The sequence below is a fragment of the Pleurodeles waltl genome, chromosome 5 (assembly GCF_031143425.1).
Source record: "Pleurodeles waltl isolate 20211129_DDA chromosome 5, aPleWal1.hap1.20221129, whole genome shotgun sequence".
NCBI classification, from domain to species: domain Eukaryota; kingdom Metazoa; phylum Chordata; class Amphibia; order Caudata; family Salamandridae; genus Pleurodeles; species Pleurodeles waltl.
Window position 1 is genome coordinate 1,545,971,609 of NC_090444.1, and position 21,613 is coordinate 1,545,993,221.

General features: G+C 45.3%; 1 protein-coding gene across 10 annotated transcripts in view; it reads right to left on the bottom strand.

Annotated features, from left to right (window-relative positions):
* Nucleotides 1-21,613, bottom strand: part of ALKAL2 (ALK and LTK ligand 2) — a 333,889-nt gene that overhangs the window by 143,579 nt on the left and 168,697 nt on the right. Inside the window, exon 7 of one of the 10 annotated variants that reach the window (XM_069235846.1) lies at nt 6,956-7,119. The exons of 8 other annotated variants lie outside the window; for them this stretch is intronic. In XM_069235846.1, coding sequence (XP_069091947.1) covers nt 7,107-7,119 — 13 coding nt within the window. In that variant the 3' untranslated portion in view covers nt 6,956-7,106. Of the gene's footprint in view, nt 1-6,955; nt 7,120-21,613 lie in introns of those variants that run through there. One more of the 10 variants, XM_069235849.1, reaches the window with a different exon arrangement.

Consider the following 21,613-nt stretch of genomic DNA (forward strand, 5'->3'; position numbering starts at 1 on the left):
CCTCCTCATTGATGGCAGCAGGGCTGACTGGGCAGGGGCAAAGGTGCCTGTGTGCAAAGGAGATGCCCACACTCCTGGGTGAGCGGGCACAGGCAACTGGATGGGGTGTTACAGCAAGGGTGGTGCTGGTACGGGGGTGGTGGACAAGAATGGTGCTGGGGTGGTCCCAGATGGCTCCACCACCACCAGGGACCTGCCATTGGAGGAGGAATTTGAATTAGAGGTGTTGGTAGTTCCAGTCTCCCCTGTGGTGCTCCCCTCACCCTACGTCCCACTGGTCCCCTTGGCTTCACTGGTGTCCTCCTCCTGGGACATGTGGGCTGCTGCATCCCCACTCGCTGGTGCCCTTCCTCCTTTGCCAGAGGATGCTAATGCACACATAGACAGAGGTAGGGAGAGAGAAGGAGGGTAGGAGGAACAGAAAGGGAGGAAATTAAGTTAACCCACACATTCACTTCACATACAAACAATACAGATTACAGCCCCTGCTGGGGAAACAAGAGACCATTTAGCAATCATATACTATTGGGTCATGCAAGCAATACCCAAACTCACCTCATCCCTGCAGCCTAAACACCTGAATGAAGACCACTACATGGCTATCAACTGCATAAATGACTTAGCCAACAAACCAGCCCAGGACCATACCCATCCACATGTCATGCATTACGTGATGATACAAATCTGAGCACAGAGGGACTGGGAACTCTAACTAACTGACAGGAATGTGTGGAGTACATTTGCTACAGAGGTCCATTGATGTGGCAAGTTAAACATTGCAATGTTCATGTAACATGCTTGTCATTACACATATACAGTGCCCAAATGACCACCTTGTACAACATCAGTACACGCAGAGTTTGAGGATGTAGCCAGTGACATCATTGCATACATGAACGTCCCATACCTACAGGTGAACGTGTGTCACAGTACCACCACTTCTTCTCCTTCATGGCTCAACATAGCTAACGTCACACACTCCTACATGATGGGTGTAACAACCAGGACTGTACATTCCCTAAATCACATCTGATTATGTCAATTCCTAATTTAGTGAGGGTCATAGTACACAACCATGCAGTAGTCACCTGACAGTCAACACTTACCACCTTGTGGCTGCTGTACTTCCTTCAAGCACCCATCCAACATTGGGTACGCCACTGCCAGTGTGTGGGCCATTAGGGGGGTCAGGGTCTGACGGGCACCCCTCCCATGTTGGGAGGCCATCCCCGGCTGGGCCTCTGTGGTCTTCCGGGCCCAGTGCCTCATGTCCTCCCACCTCTTCCTGCAGTGGGTGTTCTGCTGGCTATGGACCTCCAGGGTCTTCACTTTCTTGACGATGGCTCTCCATCACCCTTTTTCCTGGTGGGTGCTGACCTGCATGGGAAACATTCAGAAAAAGGGGGACATGATGTTAATTACAACATTACAGCAGTAACCTTTGGCGACACACAACAAACAGGGACCATGCACACTGCCAATATTCCACACATATCTTTTGCATGCTAAACACCTGATCAGTCATGACATGTCAATGTGCACACTCATATATCGACAAACACCACCCGACATGTGGGCCAAAGGGCTTTGTACTGACCTGTTGCTCTGGAGTATCGTACAACCACCATACAGGGTTAGGACCCCTTCCATCATTTTCTCCAGTTCCTCCATAGTGAAGGCTGGGGCCGAATTCCCTGCAGAGCGTGCCATCGTTGTTCTAAGGTCACAGCAGCACACGAAGTGGAGGTCTGTCTTGCCCAAAAGCCAGGAGTCAAGTGAGCTGGCCCATAGAAAATGGTTGTTACAACCGCAGCGGTCATGACTGTCACCGGCAGTCATGATCATCATTGGTCCTATTTTTCCATAGACGTCAATGTAAACCAATTGGGAGTTCCTCTGTGGTTCAGACCGCCTTCTGCCATGAGGACTTCCGCCGGCAGAACAAGATCACTTTCAGCTGTAAAATGCATGCCAAACAGGCGGATGACATATTAGCCTGTGACATTACTGTCCTGAGTGCACAGAGCGTAATTACCTGCATGTCGTCATAAACAGATACATCAGGCCACACAGTGTGGATAATGACACATGTAGTGAGTGTCTAGTGACATCACCACATTTGTCACTACAGTTGTCAGCATATATGAGCAGTGTAGTGGAACACATGAAAGATGTACGTGTACATGTCCTGTGTATGTCCATTGCCACAGGGATCATGTGCCATCTTCTGGATAGGAATGGAGTGTGGAGTAATGTGTCTTCCCACAACATGACAGCCAACTGCTCTGATTACACTTCGTGACTGTTGTATGTCACACTTGGTGCTCTACATTGTGAGTGGTTCCCAGATTGTTGTTTGTGTCACCGCACAGATGTCGCCACAAGGGAGTGATGAGGAATGCACCAGTATACCGTCCACTGGCAGATCTTGATACCATGGAAGAGCACCACACAATCATGACCTATTTGCTGAACCGTTTGTGCATCAGGGAATTGATTGAACATTTGAAGACAGACCTCCTGCCGAGTTTGAGGAATCCCCATATCATTCCTCCAACAGTCCAGGTGTTGTCAGTTCTGCATTTTCTGGTGAGTGGCTCTTTTCAGGTTACAATGGACTGGCAGCAGGGTTTTCACAGCCACAGTTCAGTAAGGTGTGCAGGATGTGCTGGATGCCCTCCTCAAGCATGTGCACAGGTACATTAGGCTCCCACAACATCCTGAATTGCCCACTGTAAAAGCAGCCTTCTACAACATATCAAATCTCCCACATGTAATTGGGGCCATTGATGGGACTAACATTGCCTTGGTACCACCGAGGACCAATGAACAGGTCTACAGGAACAGGAAGAGTACATATTCACTAAATGTACAAGTGGTGTGTCTTTCAGACAAGTATATAACATAAGTGAATGCAAAATTCCTAAGATCAGTACATGATTCCTACATCCTGGGGAACAACAGTGTCACTGCAATGATGTCACAGATACAGGGAGAAAGGGCCTGGCTCAGGTATGTGTACTGCCCTCTATGCCAGACGTTTGTACGCCTCATAACACAACACTCTGCCTAGCAATGTTATCTAAGGTCATGCTCCCTCTTCCACAAGGTGACTCCGGATACCCCAACCTGCCCTGGCTCCTGACACCTGTGAGCCATCCAACTACAGGAGGTTAGAACAGGTACAATGAGGCACATGGCCGGACGAGATGAGTGATTGAGCAGACTTTCGGTCTCTTGAAAGCTAGATTTCGTTGCCTTCATGTGTCTGGTGCTGCCCTACAGTACCGACCATGGAAAGTCTGCAGGATCATTGTTGCATGCTGCATGCTCCATAATCTGGCCCTCAGAAGGCACATCCCACTGGTGGAGGAGGGGACATTGATGCTGGAGCAGTGTTTGGTGCCGGTGACTCTGATGCTGCGGGGGAGGCAGATGAGACACATAACAACAGGACTGACCTGATTCATCAATACTTTCAATTATGTACATGTATGTGTGAATTGTATGTCATCTGCACATTGAAGATGTATTGCTGAAGCCAGTCACTAGCCAGTATGTGCATGCATCAAGGTGTGTGTGGGGACTACAACCTTCCATTTTGGTTTCCGAGCTTGAAGGGTAGTAGACTTACCATGAGAGGTAGTGGTGAGCTGGTCTGGTAGTGGGTGCCTGAGGATGTCAGTGGGTATGTGAGAGTCTGAGTGGGTCTGTGAGTGGGTGTGTAACTGTGGGAATGGGTCTGTAAGTGGGTGTGTGACAGTCTGAGTGGGGCTGTGATTGGGTTCTTGAGGGTCTGAGTGGGTCTGTGAGTGGGTGTCTGAGTGTCTGAGTGGGTCAGCGAGTTGGTGTGTAACTGAGTGGGTATGTGAGTAGGAGAAAGAGATTAAAAGAGAGAGGGAGAGAGAGAGAGAGTGAGGTGAGAGGGAGAAACAGAGTTTTTAGGCATTGGTGTGTGATATACCTAGAATGAGATATTTCTGCACAATTGGAAAAGAAAAATGTAATTGTCATTTAAAAACAGGAAGATCACTTTTCAGTATGAGCCTTAAACATTTGCATTAAAAAAAAAATAAAGGAGGGAAACAACTCCAGCTGGACTCAAATCTTCAGCACTCAGTGTGACAGTCTTTGATCTTCACACTTGAGCTATTCTTTTTTTTTTAATATATAATTTTTTTTTAGCCCTTTATGCGCTATCTGGAACCACCGGGAGCCCTCAAAGGGTCCTTGTGGCCCCTGCGTATTTAAAAATACAATTATTATCGGCCCTTTATGGCCATCTGGGACTGTGGGGGGAGCCTCAACGTCTCCCCCATGGTGCCATTGCTCCAGCAACGAAGGAGCTGCTTTAAGTAGCAGCTCCCTGGTTGCTGAAGCAAAGCTTTCATCTCTGTTCCCTGCACGCATATACGTCACTAGGTAACTATTATAGCAAAAAAAGTCTTAGGACTTTTTTTATTGTTTTGCCAATAATTTTGGCGCCTCTTAACATATTGACAATTCTTCACAACATTTTTAAAACTCATAATTTGGTCAGTTCATCTGCTGTCTTGAAAGTTTTGGGATGATCCATCAAGCAGAGGCCGAGAATAAGGGGGGGGACCAAAACTCTTTTTACCTAGTTTATGTCAATGCGATTTTTAATTTTTTTTGACACAACTACAGCTTGAACCCCTGAACGGAATTAAAAATAAAATAGACAGAAAGCATGATTTTGGCCCTGTAACCATGCCTTTTGCGATTTGGTATAAATCTGTTAAGTGCTTTTAAAGATTTTCAAGGCCAAAAAGTATAGATCGGTAGGACCGTAGATTCTCAATGGATCCATTGCGGATTGATCCGTTGATCCACAAGCCATAGGAAGCTTCTGATTGGTTGCCCGCAACCTGACAGGGAAGTGGGCTGCCATTATTAGGAAAGGGTCAGGGTCAGAGTTTCCTGACCCCAGAGAGTTAATGTAAATTTGGCTGATGAGGAGATTGGAAAAAATGTGTAAAAAGTATTTTTATGATGTTTTCTGAAATCCAGGGATCTACCTATGGATTCACACAGGGGCCACACTGAGCCCCTCGGATGGATCTGCGGATTTGGGAAAACATTAAAAAAATATATACAATATTAGTGCACACACTTAGGCACTCATAAAGACACTCTCACACGCACTCGCGCACCCAGAGAGACACTGTCACAGTCACTTTCACACCTAGACACACACTATCACACCCAGTCTCACACCCAAAGAGACACTCTCACACCCATGTTGGAAAGTGGATTGTTGGTAAGGGCAGGTAAGTACCTACACTTAGCAAAAGGCCACTAACCCCCAGTAGGTCCAGTTAGGTCTCAATAAATTAACCCAGCTCAACCGTTGGTAGCTTGGAAACAAAAAACAAGGTTTAACAAGGAGACGAAGGACCTAATTACGACTTTGGCAGTCTTTTTGGAAGACTGCCTCGGTGGTGGCCGCTAAAAGACCAACATGTGGGCGGTAATCTGACCACAGTATTAAGAGTCACAAGCTGAAGTCTGCCAGAAAACAGCCACAAATCCGATACCACCAGGATACAGGAGGGCGGGAAAAAAGCTGTTCCACCACCAGCACCGCCAGGCGGACAAAAATCCACCACCAGATTACGAGCCACAAATCAGCATAGCGGTTCTTCCATGGTGGAAGACCACATGGTGCTAACCCCAGCAGTCAGAACCCACTACGGTCAGAACACAACACCACATTGGACAGTTTGAATACCCAACACCAGACACACATACACACACCAGACACACCTACTCACTGCACTATATAACACACCCCCACCAAACCCACAATCCTTTGCAACAAAAATGATTATCACACACACTGAGAGCTTGCAAAAGTTGACAGGCACCACCTTTACAATATGGGCACACATACACATCTCAATCAGCTCACACCACACAACTGCACTACCAACATAATACACACATAACGAGCACACAAACAACATAAGCGTCCATCACTCACAATGCACCACCCACACCCCATCAATCACCCAACACTGCACGCTTACACACACAACATCCTCATCAACACAACCACTACTATGTCCCCACATGAGCACCCATGGTTCACAGACGACGAGTTGAGGGTCATGGTGGATGAAATTGTCGGGATAGACACTGCAGACACTGGGAGTTGGCACATCATGCCAGGGGCACAGGGACTTGGGGGCAGGGGGCATGGGAGGGATGCTGTGGAACAAAGAATGGGGGCCCTAAGGGACTCAACGGACCAGGAAACCATCTCCCAAGTCCCGGGAGCATACCAACAATCCCAGGACAGGATGGACCAGATTATCACCATATTGGAGGAAAACCAAGGCTGCAGAGGGAATACCACCAGGAGGTGATGCAACAGTGGCAGGTCCACAATGCCACCGTGGCCTCCACTGCAGTGGTGCTGAGGGACATCAACATCACCCTGTGTGCTTCCTCCACCCACCATCAGGCCCCTTCACTAGCAACCTAACATCTGAGCCCTCTACATCAGCGGCAGCTACTGGAATGGAGGCCCTGCTAAGGGAACCACAGGCCTCAGACACCCCTCCCTCTATAGCTGAAGAACCCCCCGCAAACATGGAAGTCCACAAAGATAAAAAGGTAAATGTTGACGTCCACCCAGGCATCCATCTCCCAAAAAGTGAGCCTCTCCTGATTTGTCTCCCTTGTGTGCCACTGAGGCACCCTGCTGACTGTTCGGAGACATGACTCCATTTTCCAATGGCGCATGGACACTTGACCTGTGCAGCCAACTGCTGTACCACCTACTGTGATGATTCTAAGTACCATGACCTCTCTCATCACCATTTTTGTCCATATATGCACCTTTATTCTGACTATCACTATCATGAAATGCACAATAAATACCATGGAACACAGCTACTGTATATATGCCTTTAATAAAACATTAACAAATGTCATGTTTGCCAACTGTGGACTGGTAATACCCCCTTACATCGAGCAGGCAGTGCAATGGACAGCAGAGGGAGTCACCCTCAGCAGGAGACACAGTACAACAGATATGTCGCAGGACAGATGTCAAAGAGGGAGAAATCCAGGGCCAGTAGTCAGTATTCCAACCTGCAAAAAGACCATGACAGTGAGTACCATTAGGATGGAAGGCATGGTGCCACACAAAGCACATATGCACGTCATAAATGGCGTGTCCACTGTAGTATACCGCCTAAGCAGTGGCCCCCAGATGTAACCCATACATCACCTGTCACAGAATATTCACACAAATCACTTTACCACCCAGCTCTCATGTACAACCCGCATTTCTGTAATTGTTTACCAATGGCTAATGACTATGAATGCCTCAAGCCATAGGTAGCAGAGGCACAGATTGAAACACCAAAGTCAGAGGGTGGAATGACATAAGGACAGGAGAATGAAGCAAACAGAGCTTAATACTTGTCTGTCCATTTGAGAAATGAATGTAGAAAACAGCAGTGAATACACGTGTTAGAGCTAAAACACTGTAACTGTGCACTTTACATTCTATCAGTCAGCTTTCAAGACTCACGCATTGGGATAGGACCACATTACACCCCCACTGATGAATCAAGTCAGGAGGTCTATTGGCACCAATGAGAGTGGACATACAAGACTTGAAAAACCACACTCAACATACCTGTATGTCACTGGAAATACTGAGTGATGAGCTCAGTCATTGAGTCAGCTGCACCTTCCTCCTCTGGCTCCTCATCATTTGCCATTTCACCATTTCCAGCCACTGATCCTGCTGCCTCAATCTCAGCAGCTAGCAATGGTATCTGATGTCTTAGGGCTAGATTGTGGAGCATGCAGCAGGCAATGATGATGTGGCATACCTTTTGTGGTGCGTAGAGGAGGTCACCTCCAGATAGGTTCAGGCACATGAATCGACCTTCAGGAGGCCAAATGTTCACTCAATTAAATGCCTCGTCCATCCGTGCGCCTCATTGAAATTGAGTTCCTCTTCTGTGGCAGGAAGGTTCTGTGGCAAGGAAGGTTAGAATAGCCAGAGTCCCCTGTGTGCACAATTGTAGGACCAGTTAAATAACAGGTACAGTGACTGGCTAGAATGTGATGATAGTTGCCATAACAGTGAAACACCTTTTATGCATACATACCAAGGAGCCAGGCCCCCATTTGTGTAGCCGTGCCATCATGTGTGGGACATTGCTGTTCCTCAAAATTTAGGAGTCATGCACATATCCTGGAAACTGTGACTCGTGAGATGTACTGGTCTGCCAGACACACCACCTGAACATTTATGGAATAGTAGTTCTTCCTGTTCCTATGGACCTGTTCATTGGCACTGGGAGGGACCAGAGCTACATGGGTGCCATCAATGGCCCCCATCACATGAGGAATGTGTCCCATATCATAAAAGTCTGCCTTCACATAGGCGACATCAGTACGTTAGGGGAACCTGATGTAGCTGTCCAGGTGCTTTAAAAAAGCACACAGTACATCTTTCAACACCAGACTGAACAAGGGCTGGGACATACCTGCTATTAAGGCCACTGTATTCTGAAAGGAGCATCTCGCAAGAAAGTGTCATACTGACAAGACTTGTACTGTGGGTAGGATACAATAGGGATTGCATATGGCTGGCAAGAGATCTGGCTCCAACTGTGTACATAGAGCCATGATGGTCTGACGATTCAGATGATATGTATGGATTACATGCCTGTCCTCCATGGTTGCAAGGTTAACTAGTGGACCGTACACTGGTGGTTTGTCTCAATCTCTTCATGGCAGGATATCTAGGTTGAGAGGAGAAAATGTATGATGAGTAAAGCAGTAGGCACATGTAAGCAGCTCATCTTAAAATAGCACACTCCTAACACTGTAGGGGATGCACTGCACTGCTGATATATACAAGAACAACCATGCTGATGTGCAGTGGACACCCTCATTGCTGCACATTGGTGTACATGTAAGTTATATAGGAAATATGCCATATGTGTAATTGAACATATGTGGGTGACTGAGCTGTCCCGCACTGATCAAACAATAAGTACTGAAAACTACCAATGTAGCGCCCTCACCTATGTGCCTCAGAGTATCTTAACATGGCTATCAACAATTACACACCCACATCACACCATTGTGTCAAGTATGCCACATACTGAAGCACTACTATAATGGCACAACAGAGGCTTACACCGCCATTTGGGCATATTAGTGTATGTTGCACTTATATTGGCACATCCATCGTTTACATGTGCACAAAGTGGCAGCCGCCTGTCCTGCTGAAGGGGACAGTTGGAAGAGACCTAAGTCCGCCGGTGAACGTCGTCCTGATGGCAGGCGGTCGCAACCACAGTGCAACTTGTCATTGGTTAACATTGCTGCCTGTGGCGGACTGGGATCATTGGTGATGGCCATCAGCATTGACGGTTATGTACGTGGTGGCTGTATCTGCCATTTTCTGCAGCTTTGCTTACTTGACTCCTGACATTGTTGCTAGGAAGACCTCCACGACCTGAGCTGCTGTTTACTGCCTCTAGGAGCCATCAGGCCACATCCTGCAGGTGATAGAGCCCCTGCCTTCATGCCAGAAGAGGTGGAGAAGCTGGTGGAGGAGGTCCTACCCCTGTATGGATAGGTATATGGGGCACTAGAGGAGCAGGTGACTACAATGCCATAGTCATGTGTGATTGGGGTTGCAACTGATGTTGATTCGTGCAAGTGTACCAGTGAGGGAGTTAATGCATGCAGAAGGCATAAAGTGAAGGCATGTAAGCAGACAGGGTAGGTATTTTTGGACACTTGCTGTGACATGTGTATTGTCCACTCCTGTTGGTATGGTGCCAGTGTACATGACTTTCTCCTTTTATCTGTGTCATCCATGCAGGAGAACACCCATCAGAAGAAAAGGATGTGACATGCCATCACCAAGCAAGTGCGGACACTGAGGGTCCACAGCTGGCGGAGCACCCATTGTTGCAAGCGGTGGGAGGACCCGAGACACTGGGCCCGGAAGACCACGGAGGCCCAGCTGGGGATGTCCTCCTGATGAGAGAGGGGTGCCCATCGGAGACTGACCCCCCCCCAAATGCCTACATTTTGGCTGTGGGCTACCCTGAGGTGGAAGGGCAGCAGAGCAGCCACAAGGGGGCGGGCACTGAGTGTATCCTGGTACTTGGCTCTGGTTGTATGTTGTTTGCTGCCTCACTGTAGCTTCTGTGACAATGTAGTAAGAGACAAGAGTTGCACCAATGTACATTGTAACCTGTGTAAAATGAATGATGCAGTAGGTTACAAAAGCATGGTACTACCACTTATGGGTCATCCAGGAATGTCATCTTTCTCTGGCTCAACTCAGGATTAGGGTCAAATACTGCTCTATCCAGCTGCCTGAGCAGGGCCTTGCATCAATCAGCCAGCTGTCAGACCCTGCCAGGAAATGGGTGGAGAAGCCCTGAAAGGAATGTTAGGAAGGAGGGGCTGAGTTTCAGAGCACATGTGGCCCAAGCTCCTGGGCGATACCATTTTATGAGCTATCCCAGAAGACTGTGCAGGAAGGAGGGGACAGGGTAAAGAAGTGATATGGCACATCTGAATTGGCCAGAGGTGCAGGGCTGCTGGACACTCCCGCCCCCACTTAAAAGTTCCTGCACAGGGGAGAGCCCTTTCTTTTGGCTGTGCTTCACTGCTCGACACTGAAACTTCAGACGGGCGTCATGGACAACTGGAAAGAAGAACCACCTGATTGTCCCCTGGGGCAGGGACTCTGCCATGGAGGACTTCAGGGCCAGTGAGGCGCAGGTCAAGACCAGCTGGTCCCCTTACTCCGCTTGAGGAATAGTTTGGGGAAAGAGTGGTCTGGCGCAAAGAGAGCACGCTGCCCAGAAAGAAAGGAGGGCACCCATAGAAAAGGCTGGCTCAGGGAGTCAGTGGGACTGGCCCAGCAAAAATGATTGAAGGAAGCCCCCAGATCCCTTCCCGGGGCCTGCCAGAAAAATGAGTCGGGACGCGGTTGAATCCCCTGCAAAGATGACTGCCAGCTGAGGGAGAGCCGGTGGCTGAAGATTAAGCTGGGAAGCGCCGTCGCTCTTCCCATGAAGATGGTGCAGGGGCCTCCAACCCAATTCTGGGGCCCCACCATAAGACCAAGTCAGGGGGTGCTGTCACGCCCCCGTGAATGTAGCCAGAGAGGCCCCAGACCCACCGCCAGTACGTAATATATATGTGTGTGTGTGTGAGTGTGTGGTAATGAAACTGCTGGATTTGGGCGGCAGCACCACTGAGTGCAGGGGACTAAGATAGGATCCTGAACTGTGTGACAGCTGTTGGCCTAACCCTTTTAGCCAGCTAGCAGCACCTCACCAGTTACCAAACTAAAGGTGATTTATGCCAGCCTTTCCCCTTACGTCTTAGATTTCTCAGGGAAACTGTGGTGGAACACATCATACCCGATTCTCTTAGTCACACATGTCTCAAACAGGCAAAGGACAAAATAGAAGCAAGACTAGGTTCAATATGTTTTATTGAATCAATTCCATTCCATGTAAAAAGGCATGTATTTTGATTATAAGGATGATAAAACATTATAGAAGCAAAGCAGTCACAAGGAAAGTGAAACACAGGAAAAGTGCCAACCTACTGTCACAATAATGGTTCTAGAATCCCTACCTGCTAATATACTATACAAGAGCATGGAAGTGTAAGTCCTAAGCCCTAATCTGCCCATCAGGCCCCCTGGAAGGAACCAACCCCCATACTTGTGGGTGTTGGTAAAAAACAGGTCTGCTGAACTACTGAGAGTCCTCCCAGATATAGGCATAGGAGGCATCAGATCTTGGCAGAAACTGCAAAGTCAGCGTGCAGCTGGCAATGGCAACTGGCTGGAAATTCCCCATAAGGTAAAGGGGGCAGTGAGGTATTTTATAATAAAACATTAGATGTTCTGAGAAACTTCCCTGACGTGCAAACACATATATTTCTGTGTATAAAAGTTGAGGACATGATGAATGCTTTGTACTGACAATAACTAATAAGATTATCATAGTCAACCTTGGAAAAAAGTGAATATATTGTGCAAAAAAAAGAATAACAGAATTCTGTGTGGAGGAACAATTGATAACATAATGAAAACATCTCCACTAAACAAAGTCTTTATTAAAATAATACAATTAAATAAAATGCTATGTATCTAGATGAAAGGGCACAAGCTGCAGGCATAAGCTAAAAAAGGCAAAAATAACGTGCTTCTATACTAGCTGAACCAACCTTAAAACAGAGGTTGCCTGTATGTAGTTATAGTTAGGATCTAGTTTCTATAGAAAAAGCCCATATCTTTTGTGCCAGTTGATGAATCTTCATGAAATTTTTCAAAAAAATACAACACTCACTTCGGCTGCTGTCTGGAATGTTTCAGGGTGATCTGTCAAGCGGGGCAGAAAAAAAGGGGGGTCCCAAAATGTGTTCTATCCATGGTAAATTCCATAGGGATTTTGAACAGGAATAGAGGCTGAACCACTTGACGGAATTACACCAAATTTAGCAGAAATTTTGCAGAAAGCTAGCTCTCGGTCCAGAAAGAGCCATTTTTGGTTATTTGGTGTAAATCTATTGAGTAGTTTTTGAAATATATAATAAAACAAATTTGTATGTATATATAGGGACGCAAAGGCTTCCCGAAACCTCCCACTCTTGTGCTGAGACATGATTGGCTGCTAACACTACAATAAAGAAGTGTTGGCAGCTATCTTGGGACTCAGAGTCAGCCGAGTCTCATAAAAAAAGGTACAAAATAAGAAAAGGGACTAGGGGAGGGACACCTTGACCCCTCAACTCTGGTGCTGGGGTCTCAGAAGGATCCCACTAGGAAAAAGAGTACTTTAAAAAAAAATGTTCCGCAAATTTGTGGTGGGGTTGTGAATCTGCATCAAAAGCTTAAAAAAAAAAAAAAAAAGTGCGGTCTTCTGAGCTTGTTTTAATAGAGCCCAGGTTGGGCCAGGTCCCAGGGGCATGTTAAAAATAAGCGAGGGGGGCAAACGGGCCCCCTTTATAGGCCTTATTTATGCCCGGGGACCCTCATCAAACCGGGATTTAATTTCTATAGATTGCGATAGGTTTTGAATTTACTCGCACAAAACCAGAGAAATTCAGCAGTTATAGTTAGAGTTATTTGAAGTAACTATAACTCATGGCCTAAGGTAACTATAACTTCCGCCCCCACCATGCATTGCTATTTACCCCACATATTACAGCACTCATGACAACTTTTATAATGTCAATAAAAATATCAATTAAACATTATAAGTCAAATTATTGAAGAAAAAATTGTGCATTGAGGAGCCGAGACTTATAGTTACCTTAGGCCGCGAGTTACAGTTACTTACTTACTTAACTCTAACTACAGGATTTCTCTGGTTTTATGTGAGTAAATTCAGAAGATAACTGTAACATGAGTCTTCTAAAGTTTAATATTTTCCCTGCTGCTGCTTACACTGGAATGGGAAACATAATTCAGATTCCTCTAAAATCCAACACTTTTTCTAATGTAGCTATAGTAAATATGGCCCATAAGAAGTTTCACACGTTCTCTACTATTGCTCAGGGTGGAGTGAGAATATCAAATCTGACCCCCTCCAGAGTCCAACCCTTTCCCTACTATTGATTATGCTGGACTACGACTAGCAAATGGAAGCCTCCAAAACACCCACACTTTCACTAGTGTTGCTCAGGTTAGAGTGGCAACAGAAAATTGTATTCCTCTAGAATCTTGCATTTTCCCTTCTGTTGCTTATGTCAGAGAGGGAATCCTAAAACTGACCCCTTCCATAGTTCCACACTTTCCATACCACTAGAGTGGGAGCAGTGAACTTGACTCCTCCAATTCTAATTATTTTTATCTTATTTTTTAAATTGTTTTTCACACATTTTTTTGTTTTCATTTTAAAAGGTAGTTTAATGTAAAATATGTGTTACTATTTATTTATTGTGGTAGTTGTTTTTACATTTTTTATGTTAATTTTGTTATTGTATCAATTTCTAAACCTTTTTTATATCCATTGTTTGTAATCATAATTGCTTTCATTACTTTAGCAATATTTATGTTCAAATATTTTAGCTATATGATGTTTAATTTTTGCTATTATTTTAAAGTATATTTTTTTATTTTGCATTTGTTTAACTTATAATTTTTATATTATAGGTATCCTTTTTTATAACATAATATATTGTTTTTTTAAATTAATATATACTAATTAAAACTCAATACACTTACCTATTTGGTGACGCTATTTTGATTGTCTATATTTTTGCTGTCAATATTTTGACTTTGCATACAAAGTATGTATGTAAGTATGTCTAGTCCACTTCCAAATCCCCTATTGCTATTTAAATGACTAGCCATTACCCCTGCAAACCCCTCTACAAGCACAGCACATTCTCTTGTTCCCTGGCAAGAAGACATTTTCAAGCCTCATAAAAGTGCCAATTACTATCACTAGAGTGAAGAGAAACCAGCAGAATTGATTTACTACATCTTTACAATACATTTAGCAAAATCTACATTCACCATTGAACTATGTTTTTGTCAAATGTTAAAATTAACCTCAGAATGAACTTTGCAGAATTTTCCTCTTGCAATTGTTTGGAAAAGCTAACTTTAGTCAACCATAGGCCTTGTTGGTAGGACAAGCTACAGAGGCTTATTCAGTGAAAATAGCTATTTACTGTCAGAACACAATATTCTTAGTATTTACATATGGCACATTTATGTACCCATCATTATGGCCAACAAAAGGGATATCTGGTTTATTTAGACGAGCTGCAATCTAAAGTACTATTGCAATATTTTAGGCTGCAGCCATCGATGCTACAATGGTAGCTCAAAATCAATGGTTTACAGTCACTCATGTGGATGGTACACAACAGCATACACTTACCTTTTATGCCATTGGTGCATTTTTACACCTGTTTAGTGTGGCCTTTCTTAAAAGTTAAAAGGGGGTTTTCAATGTTCCCACCGTGTTTTAGAGCAGAACATGTGCAGCATGAGGCTGAATGGCAGTCTTACAGTGTCCAGCATCCAAATGCCAGAAAAACTAGACCAGAAAATGCACAGACTCTGGGAAGATCATGTAGAAATGCAAATTTCCAATGCCAGCCCTTCCCAGCATCGAGAAAGGGTAGACTAACCAATCCCTCGATGGGTTAACTTGCTCAGGTCATACAACATAGACAATTTGCCAGCTCTGCAGTTCCAATTTCTGTCCTATCCCCTACTTCACCTAACAATTCTCCACTTACAGGTTATGTGTTAGGAACTATCTGCATCTATAGGGAACCCTACTCTTTACCTAAGGAACCTACCTCTGACAGGAATGGCCCTACCCTACTCATAGACATGAAAGTGCTCAGAATTAAAATGGGCAAACAAGTTGTGTGACTCACATTGCCTCAGGTGTCAGGGCTCTGTCCTCATCCAAAAGACAGCTTTGACAATAGGGTAGCCAATAAGCAAAGCCCCATTGTGAGAACACCTGGGTTGCTACAACTAGAAATTGGCATCTTACTGAATCAACCCACTAGCCATTCACCACAGGTAAATACAGAAAGCAAGTGTCTGCTGTAAGTAAAATCACCAAACCATGGGCTGACAAGGAGTTAACCAGTGGTTTCTGGGGCCTCTCTGGGCACAGTTCATGCAGCATCAAGGCAACCAACATTCCTTTGCTATGTGACTTAGGCAAAGGTCCTAAAAGTTATCCCTCCTGTGTTTCTACAAAAGGTAACACCAGGGTCACTGAAAGTCTTACACAGGTATTTTTGTATCTTTCACCATTGGCAAACTGTCTTGCACTCCCCCCTTGTGTGCTCTCAAACCTCTTGGTGTGCTCAGAATAGAGAGCTACTTCCTCAAACTGCAGAGACATTTCTTTCACTTGCATATCTAGTATCTCAAGCATGGCACCCGCTAACGCAAGCTTTGTAAACTGAGACTGCACACTTATCTGACAGTCCAGGACCTCCAACATAAACACTAGGTCTACCTTTTGGGTGACATGCCCTGTCTGTGCTATGTAAGGCCTTCCTAATCCACGTCTCTGTTCCCCTGTCTTTTCAGCAACACAGGGCTCTCCTCCAGGGTAGATAGTAGCAGCCTCATCCTTTCCTGTTAGAACAGGTACCTCTTGACTCACTGGTCCTCCCAATGTGAGTTGCATCCATTTGCAACACATTATTCACTTTTCAAGTCCTTGAGCCCTAACCCCAGGATTTGTACACTCTGCGACCTGCAGTTGGGCAACGTGTGTGCTCTCACTCCCTTGCTGCCTGTGGTAACTCAATACCTAAGATATATTTTACAGGCAAATGGGGGTGCACTGCTTCTATCTCTGACTAGCCTTTCCCATTCACTTGACTCCACTCCAGGTGTTAAGACAAACCTGATACTAGGATGGTCATTCACTCACTCCCCATTGGACGTTCCTTACCATTCAGCTCTCTCCCTTCATGTACTATTCTGGGAGACCAGCTGTTCCTCCACCAAGGTCTGGCTGGTGCAGATATTCTGCTGAGCAGGCACATGGCCTCCATTCACTGATGCCTTCTGAAAGTACTTTTTTGATCTCTGAAAGATCACAAATTTGCCCCCTGAGACCACCTCTCCACTAAAGACACTAGAACATCTGCTACTCTTTCCTCAAGGAAACTATCTCCCTCAGACACCACAGACACCATATTAGTTCTCCAGGCAGACTGCCCACTAGTGGGGACCTTCTTGAGGGAATGAGTCATCTCTCTGTACTGCCTTGACAGGAAACAAAGCATGATCATTTACCGCTGTGTGCTCACTCTCCTTTTTTCTTCTAGTGGTATTGGACTTCCTCCCTGTATTTGGGGCTCTATAGGTTTATCATTTTGATGTTGAGCGTGCAAGTGCTCTCACGTGTTGTGGGCTTTTTATTTTTCTTATGGTCTTCCCCAAGTACTATCAAGGTTATTGAAGTCAGCAAGCTTGGAGCCAAATTAGATGCTATTGCAGGTCCCTAAACAGTGAGTCAAGATTCAGTGCTTCTATCAAAATTACTCAGCTCCTCATAAGTTGTCTCCTTGCTGCATTTCCCCCAGCCCTCTAGAAATATTCATTTGGCACTGGCAATATTCTCCCAGGACTACTAATGCTCTTTTGATGTGTCCCTGAACTTCCTCAGATATTTCTTGGAGGTGAGACCAAATATCTTCAACAGAACCCCCCACAAGGAATATTATTTTCCCTCTAGTTTATCCTGCATCAGGACTGTAGCCCTCTCCAGAACAGGCAAATTCCCCTATAGGATAGCACCACAGTAGTTCTACCTCTTGCATCCATAATGCAAGCTCAACAGAAATGAACCACTTCCCTATATTGTCATTGACGATGAAGCTAAGTACAACATCTTATGGCACGTAGGGTTCTGCGTACCCCAATACAGGTGTACCATTAAGCACTCTCTCACTGCCACCTTCATTGTTGGACTTTGAGGCGGACATGCCATTACTGCCTATTTCCTCTGGCTTTCCTCATGAGTCAGCATGACTTTCCTTTCTGCAAGACAATTGTATTCTCAGGTGCAAGGGCTGCCCTTTTCAACTCAGTAGGCCCATTTTTTTCTGTGCTGCAGAGGCTGCTTTTAATTCCTATTCAGCAAGGGCAGCTCCTGTTTTTTCCCCTCTGCTGCAAAGCATGCCTTTTCTCCCTCAATGCCAGAGTAGCCAGTTTTAACTTCAGCTACTCCTCTGCTTTCTTGTCCCGATACTCCATACAGCAGAGTTCTACCTCTGGCAAGGAAACTGTCATTAATCCTGGATGATGCAGGTGTAGAGGCTTCCTCTGACATGTCTCCACCTGCCTTCTTTTACTGTTCTATGAGGTGATCCCTAAAGCCATGACCTCCTCTCCAACAATTCAGTCTGTCTCCACGTGCCTTTTTGGCTTTGTTGCTCCACTTAAGCCCTTTCTCTGTGAACATAGCTTTCATTTCCATAACTATCAGGTTTACCAGGATAGATAGATCCAACTTTATGTACCCAAATATCAAAGTACAAAAATAGATTAAAATGACTTGAATAAAAAATTACAAATGATCTAAACTGCAAATCAAAAATCTAACTTTTTTGCTTCTAAGTGTTATAAGGGATTTTTAATTACTGACTCTTTCTTTGTGTTTCAAAATACTAAGGGCCTGATTTAGATCTTGGTGGTAACAGTCCCACCATCGGTTTTCCATCTGAAAACCCATCGCCACTTTGCAGGTCCACCCACTCGATTTAGATGTTGGAGGGACCACAGGCGAAAGAACACCCAAGACCCGCCGACTCCTCCAGGAATCCTCACCTATGTCATTAGCGCCATTTGCAATAGTGGCTGCCGGTGTGACTCCATCTACCCTCCTTACCGAGCAGATTTTGATGTGCCTCCCCTCCAAGATATCTGTGGCGGTGCTACCGCCATACTTGAGTTGGTGGATTGGAGAGGAAAGAGGTAAAACCCTACTTTTTTTTCTTGATTCCACTTCTGTTTTCGACTGGACACAACTGAACAAGACCTTCCATTGCTGTTACCACAGGACCACCGAGAAAACGCGCACCCAGCAATCGAACTCGAAAGTAGGGAATCCGCATTGCCAGTCTATGTGGTGTAGTTCCTGGAAATGAGCTTGGTACCACTGCAGTCATATACATGTCACAGTAATTTTTTTAAATTACTGTGACATGCATATGTTGGGTACACAAATGTGATGGACATGGATGGGGACACACTGGCAAAACACACATATCTCACACATACACAAATGTCATTTTGGTGTCAGTATTCATTGCAAAATGAATGCTGGTACCACAATTATGCTACTATCACACTTGGCAGCTATGGCCATGTGGATGTGTGCACACTACAAGGTACCTGTGGCTTTAATGTTGTGCTTCCAGTTGTGTAGGTGCCTCACTATGTGTATGTGTGGGTGAGACTGGACTGGCTGGTTGAGGTGGAGGGAGCTGGAGTGGGTGCTGTTGTTGTGTCAGTATATGCACCACTTGCAAATAGGTCTGATGTTGGTGTCTATGTTTGGTTGTGTGCTTTTTCGGTGTGTGTAACATTCATGTGAGCGTTGTTGTGCGGTGGGCATTGTCGCCGTGTGTGTGTATATGCTTTTGTGCGTGGGTTTGTGTAGATGACTGTTGTTTGTTGTGGTTGTGTGTGGGTGTAGTACCAATAGTGTGGATATGTTGTGTCATGGGCGCATGGCAATGTGTGTTTTTGGCATGCGTGTAGCGGTGGAATGGCAATGGATACCAGTGTGTATGTTATATGTTGTGTTGTGTATGTTATATGTTGTGTTGTGCAGGTGGACACATATGGCTAAGGTAGTGTGTGTGTGTGTGTAAGGCGTACCTCTATTTCATAGCCACTGCCATTGTAGGATGTACATTGGGTCCTGCAATGGGCTCCCTCCATCAGCAATCCGCCACCAGTACACTGCCTGCAGAACTGTGACATCAAAATATGGTTGGTGGGAACCTCCCAGCCTGAAGGCCAGGAAGAGCTCTCCGTTGTGGTGTCCAGTGGCTCAGCCGTAATACATCTAAATGTGGCAGTTGGACCACCATCAAGTTGATGATGTACTCAGGTCCACCATAGCGGCGGATTGGCAGCAATACCGTCAAGATCTAAATCAGGCCCTAAATCTCTTACCTTTCAGACTCTTCAAAATACAGTAACTGAATTGAAGTGACAAAAACCTGGGCCCAATCCCTCCTACTGTAAGTGCTATTTACCACTGGGAGACTCTGGCCTGATTTAGTTCTTGGGGGATGGGTTACTCCGTCACAACAATGACAGATTTAACATCAGACAAAATATAAATCCCATTAAATCCTATGGGATTTAAATTTCGGCAGAGTAACCCATCCTCCAGGAACAAAATCAGACCCTCTATCTTACACAAGAGGCATCCACTGAAATGGCGGGGGAAAAAAGACCTGGAATAACCCTCAGAGGCACAAAAACGGACTTCACACTCTAGAACACTCTGCTCCACAAACTGACATCTACTGCATAATCTCAGAATGCACTGCAGGAGGTCAAAATAGACACAATGCAGTGCTGGGATCAATATTACAAAAAGTACTCAAGCCTTCAGGAACTGAAAATGCACCTGTTGGAAATTACCATCCTGTGTGTGGTGTACCTCCAGATTTTTTGATTTGACTCTGTTTGCTTGCTGTTGAACTCTGTGCACTATACCCCTGCTAGCAACAGGTAACTTGCATGTACTCCCCCTTTCAACATGATGAAATTGGCATACCCCTGATTTTCACATTTAACATACCTATACATCCCTAGTATATCCTAAAGTTACCCAGTGTCTGTAAGTTAGAGGTCACCAGTAGACAGAGCACTCATTGTGCCATCCACGATAGTGGTAGAGTAAACATGACTACAGGCCTGCCACCAGTAGCCTTGCTGCGCAAGTTTAAACCGAAAATTCATCCTGTCAAAATAAACCCTTTTGACAAGCCCAACCCCTCCTTTTAAATATGAATAGGTCACTCCTAAGTAGGCCTCACTGCCCATTAAGGGAGGCTGCATGGTATTTATGAGAAGGACGTGCAAACGTTTAATATTAAACATGTCCTTGCAGTGTAAAGGCCCTTAAAGCTATTTTCAGTGCAGCAGGGGTAGCAGTTCCACAGGAAAGCATTGGGACACAACATTAAATTAGAAAATGCTATTTTTTACTTAAGAAACAGCTATATAAATCTTTCCTGGGCTTTTTAAAATATTTATCACAAACCCAAATCATTGATAAAGCCAGATTTGTGATACATATTTTAGAACAGATACTTTTAAACAGTTGCCTGTAACTTGCTAAAAGCCTCTAGAAGTAAGCTATGTCTTCCTGTGACAGGAAAGGCCCCTTTGAAGTTAAGTTCCTTGGCACAGCCTAGATGCTGTAGTTACATCTGGGCCAGCCCCTTCCTTTGTCCCCTTACCCAGTCAAACACCAGGCCCAGTGGGAGAGGGGTGACCTCAGAACCAGTTTTGAATGACTACAGAGGAAAGGTTATTTATTTCATTGCTCACACCTCTGGGGTGGGCACTAGAGCTCTGCACAGGGAAAGAAAGGTTCTGCCATGTTGGTGTTGGGTAGAGAGAGGCACATAGGATTGTCTGTCATAACACACACAGGAAATACTGAATACGTTGGTGAGGTTATGTCTGGGAACCTTTATCCTATTTGTTAGAGAGGGGTCAGGAGTTTCTCTCACCCACATAGTGCACTGTACATAAATGTAGCACCCATAATACCCTCCTCAGATCACTTTTGGACCTGTGGAAAGACAAGAGGGCTGGACCTACTGACTTTAGAAGAGCCCTGAAGACTCTAGCTCTTGTACCCAGGACAAAGAAGTGGACTTCAAGGGTGTTAGAAATGGGGTCTCTAGTTGGCAAAGCTATACACCCTTGTCCAAGTAGGTACCACAATCCTAGTCAGGGTAAGTCACACACAATCCAAATTATCCTGTGCCCACCCTCTGGTAGATTGGCACTGAGCAGTCAGGCTTAACTTAGAAGGCAATGTGT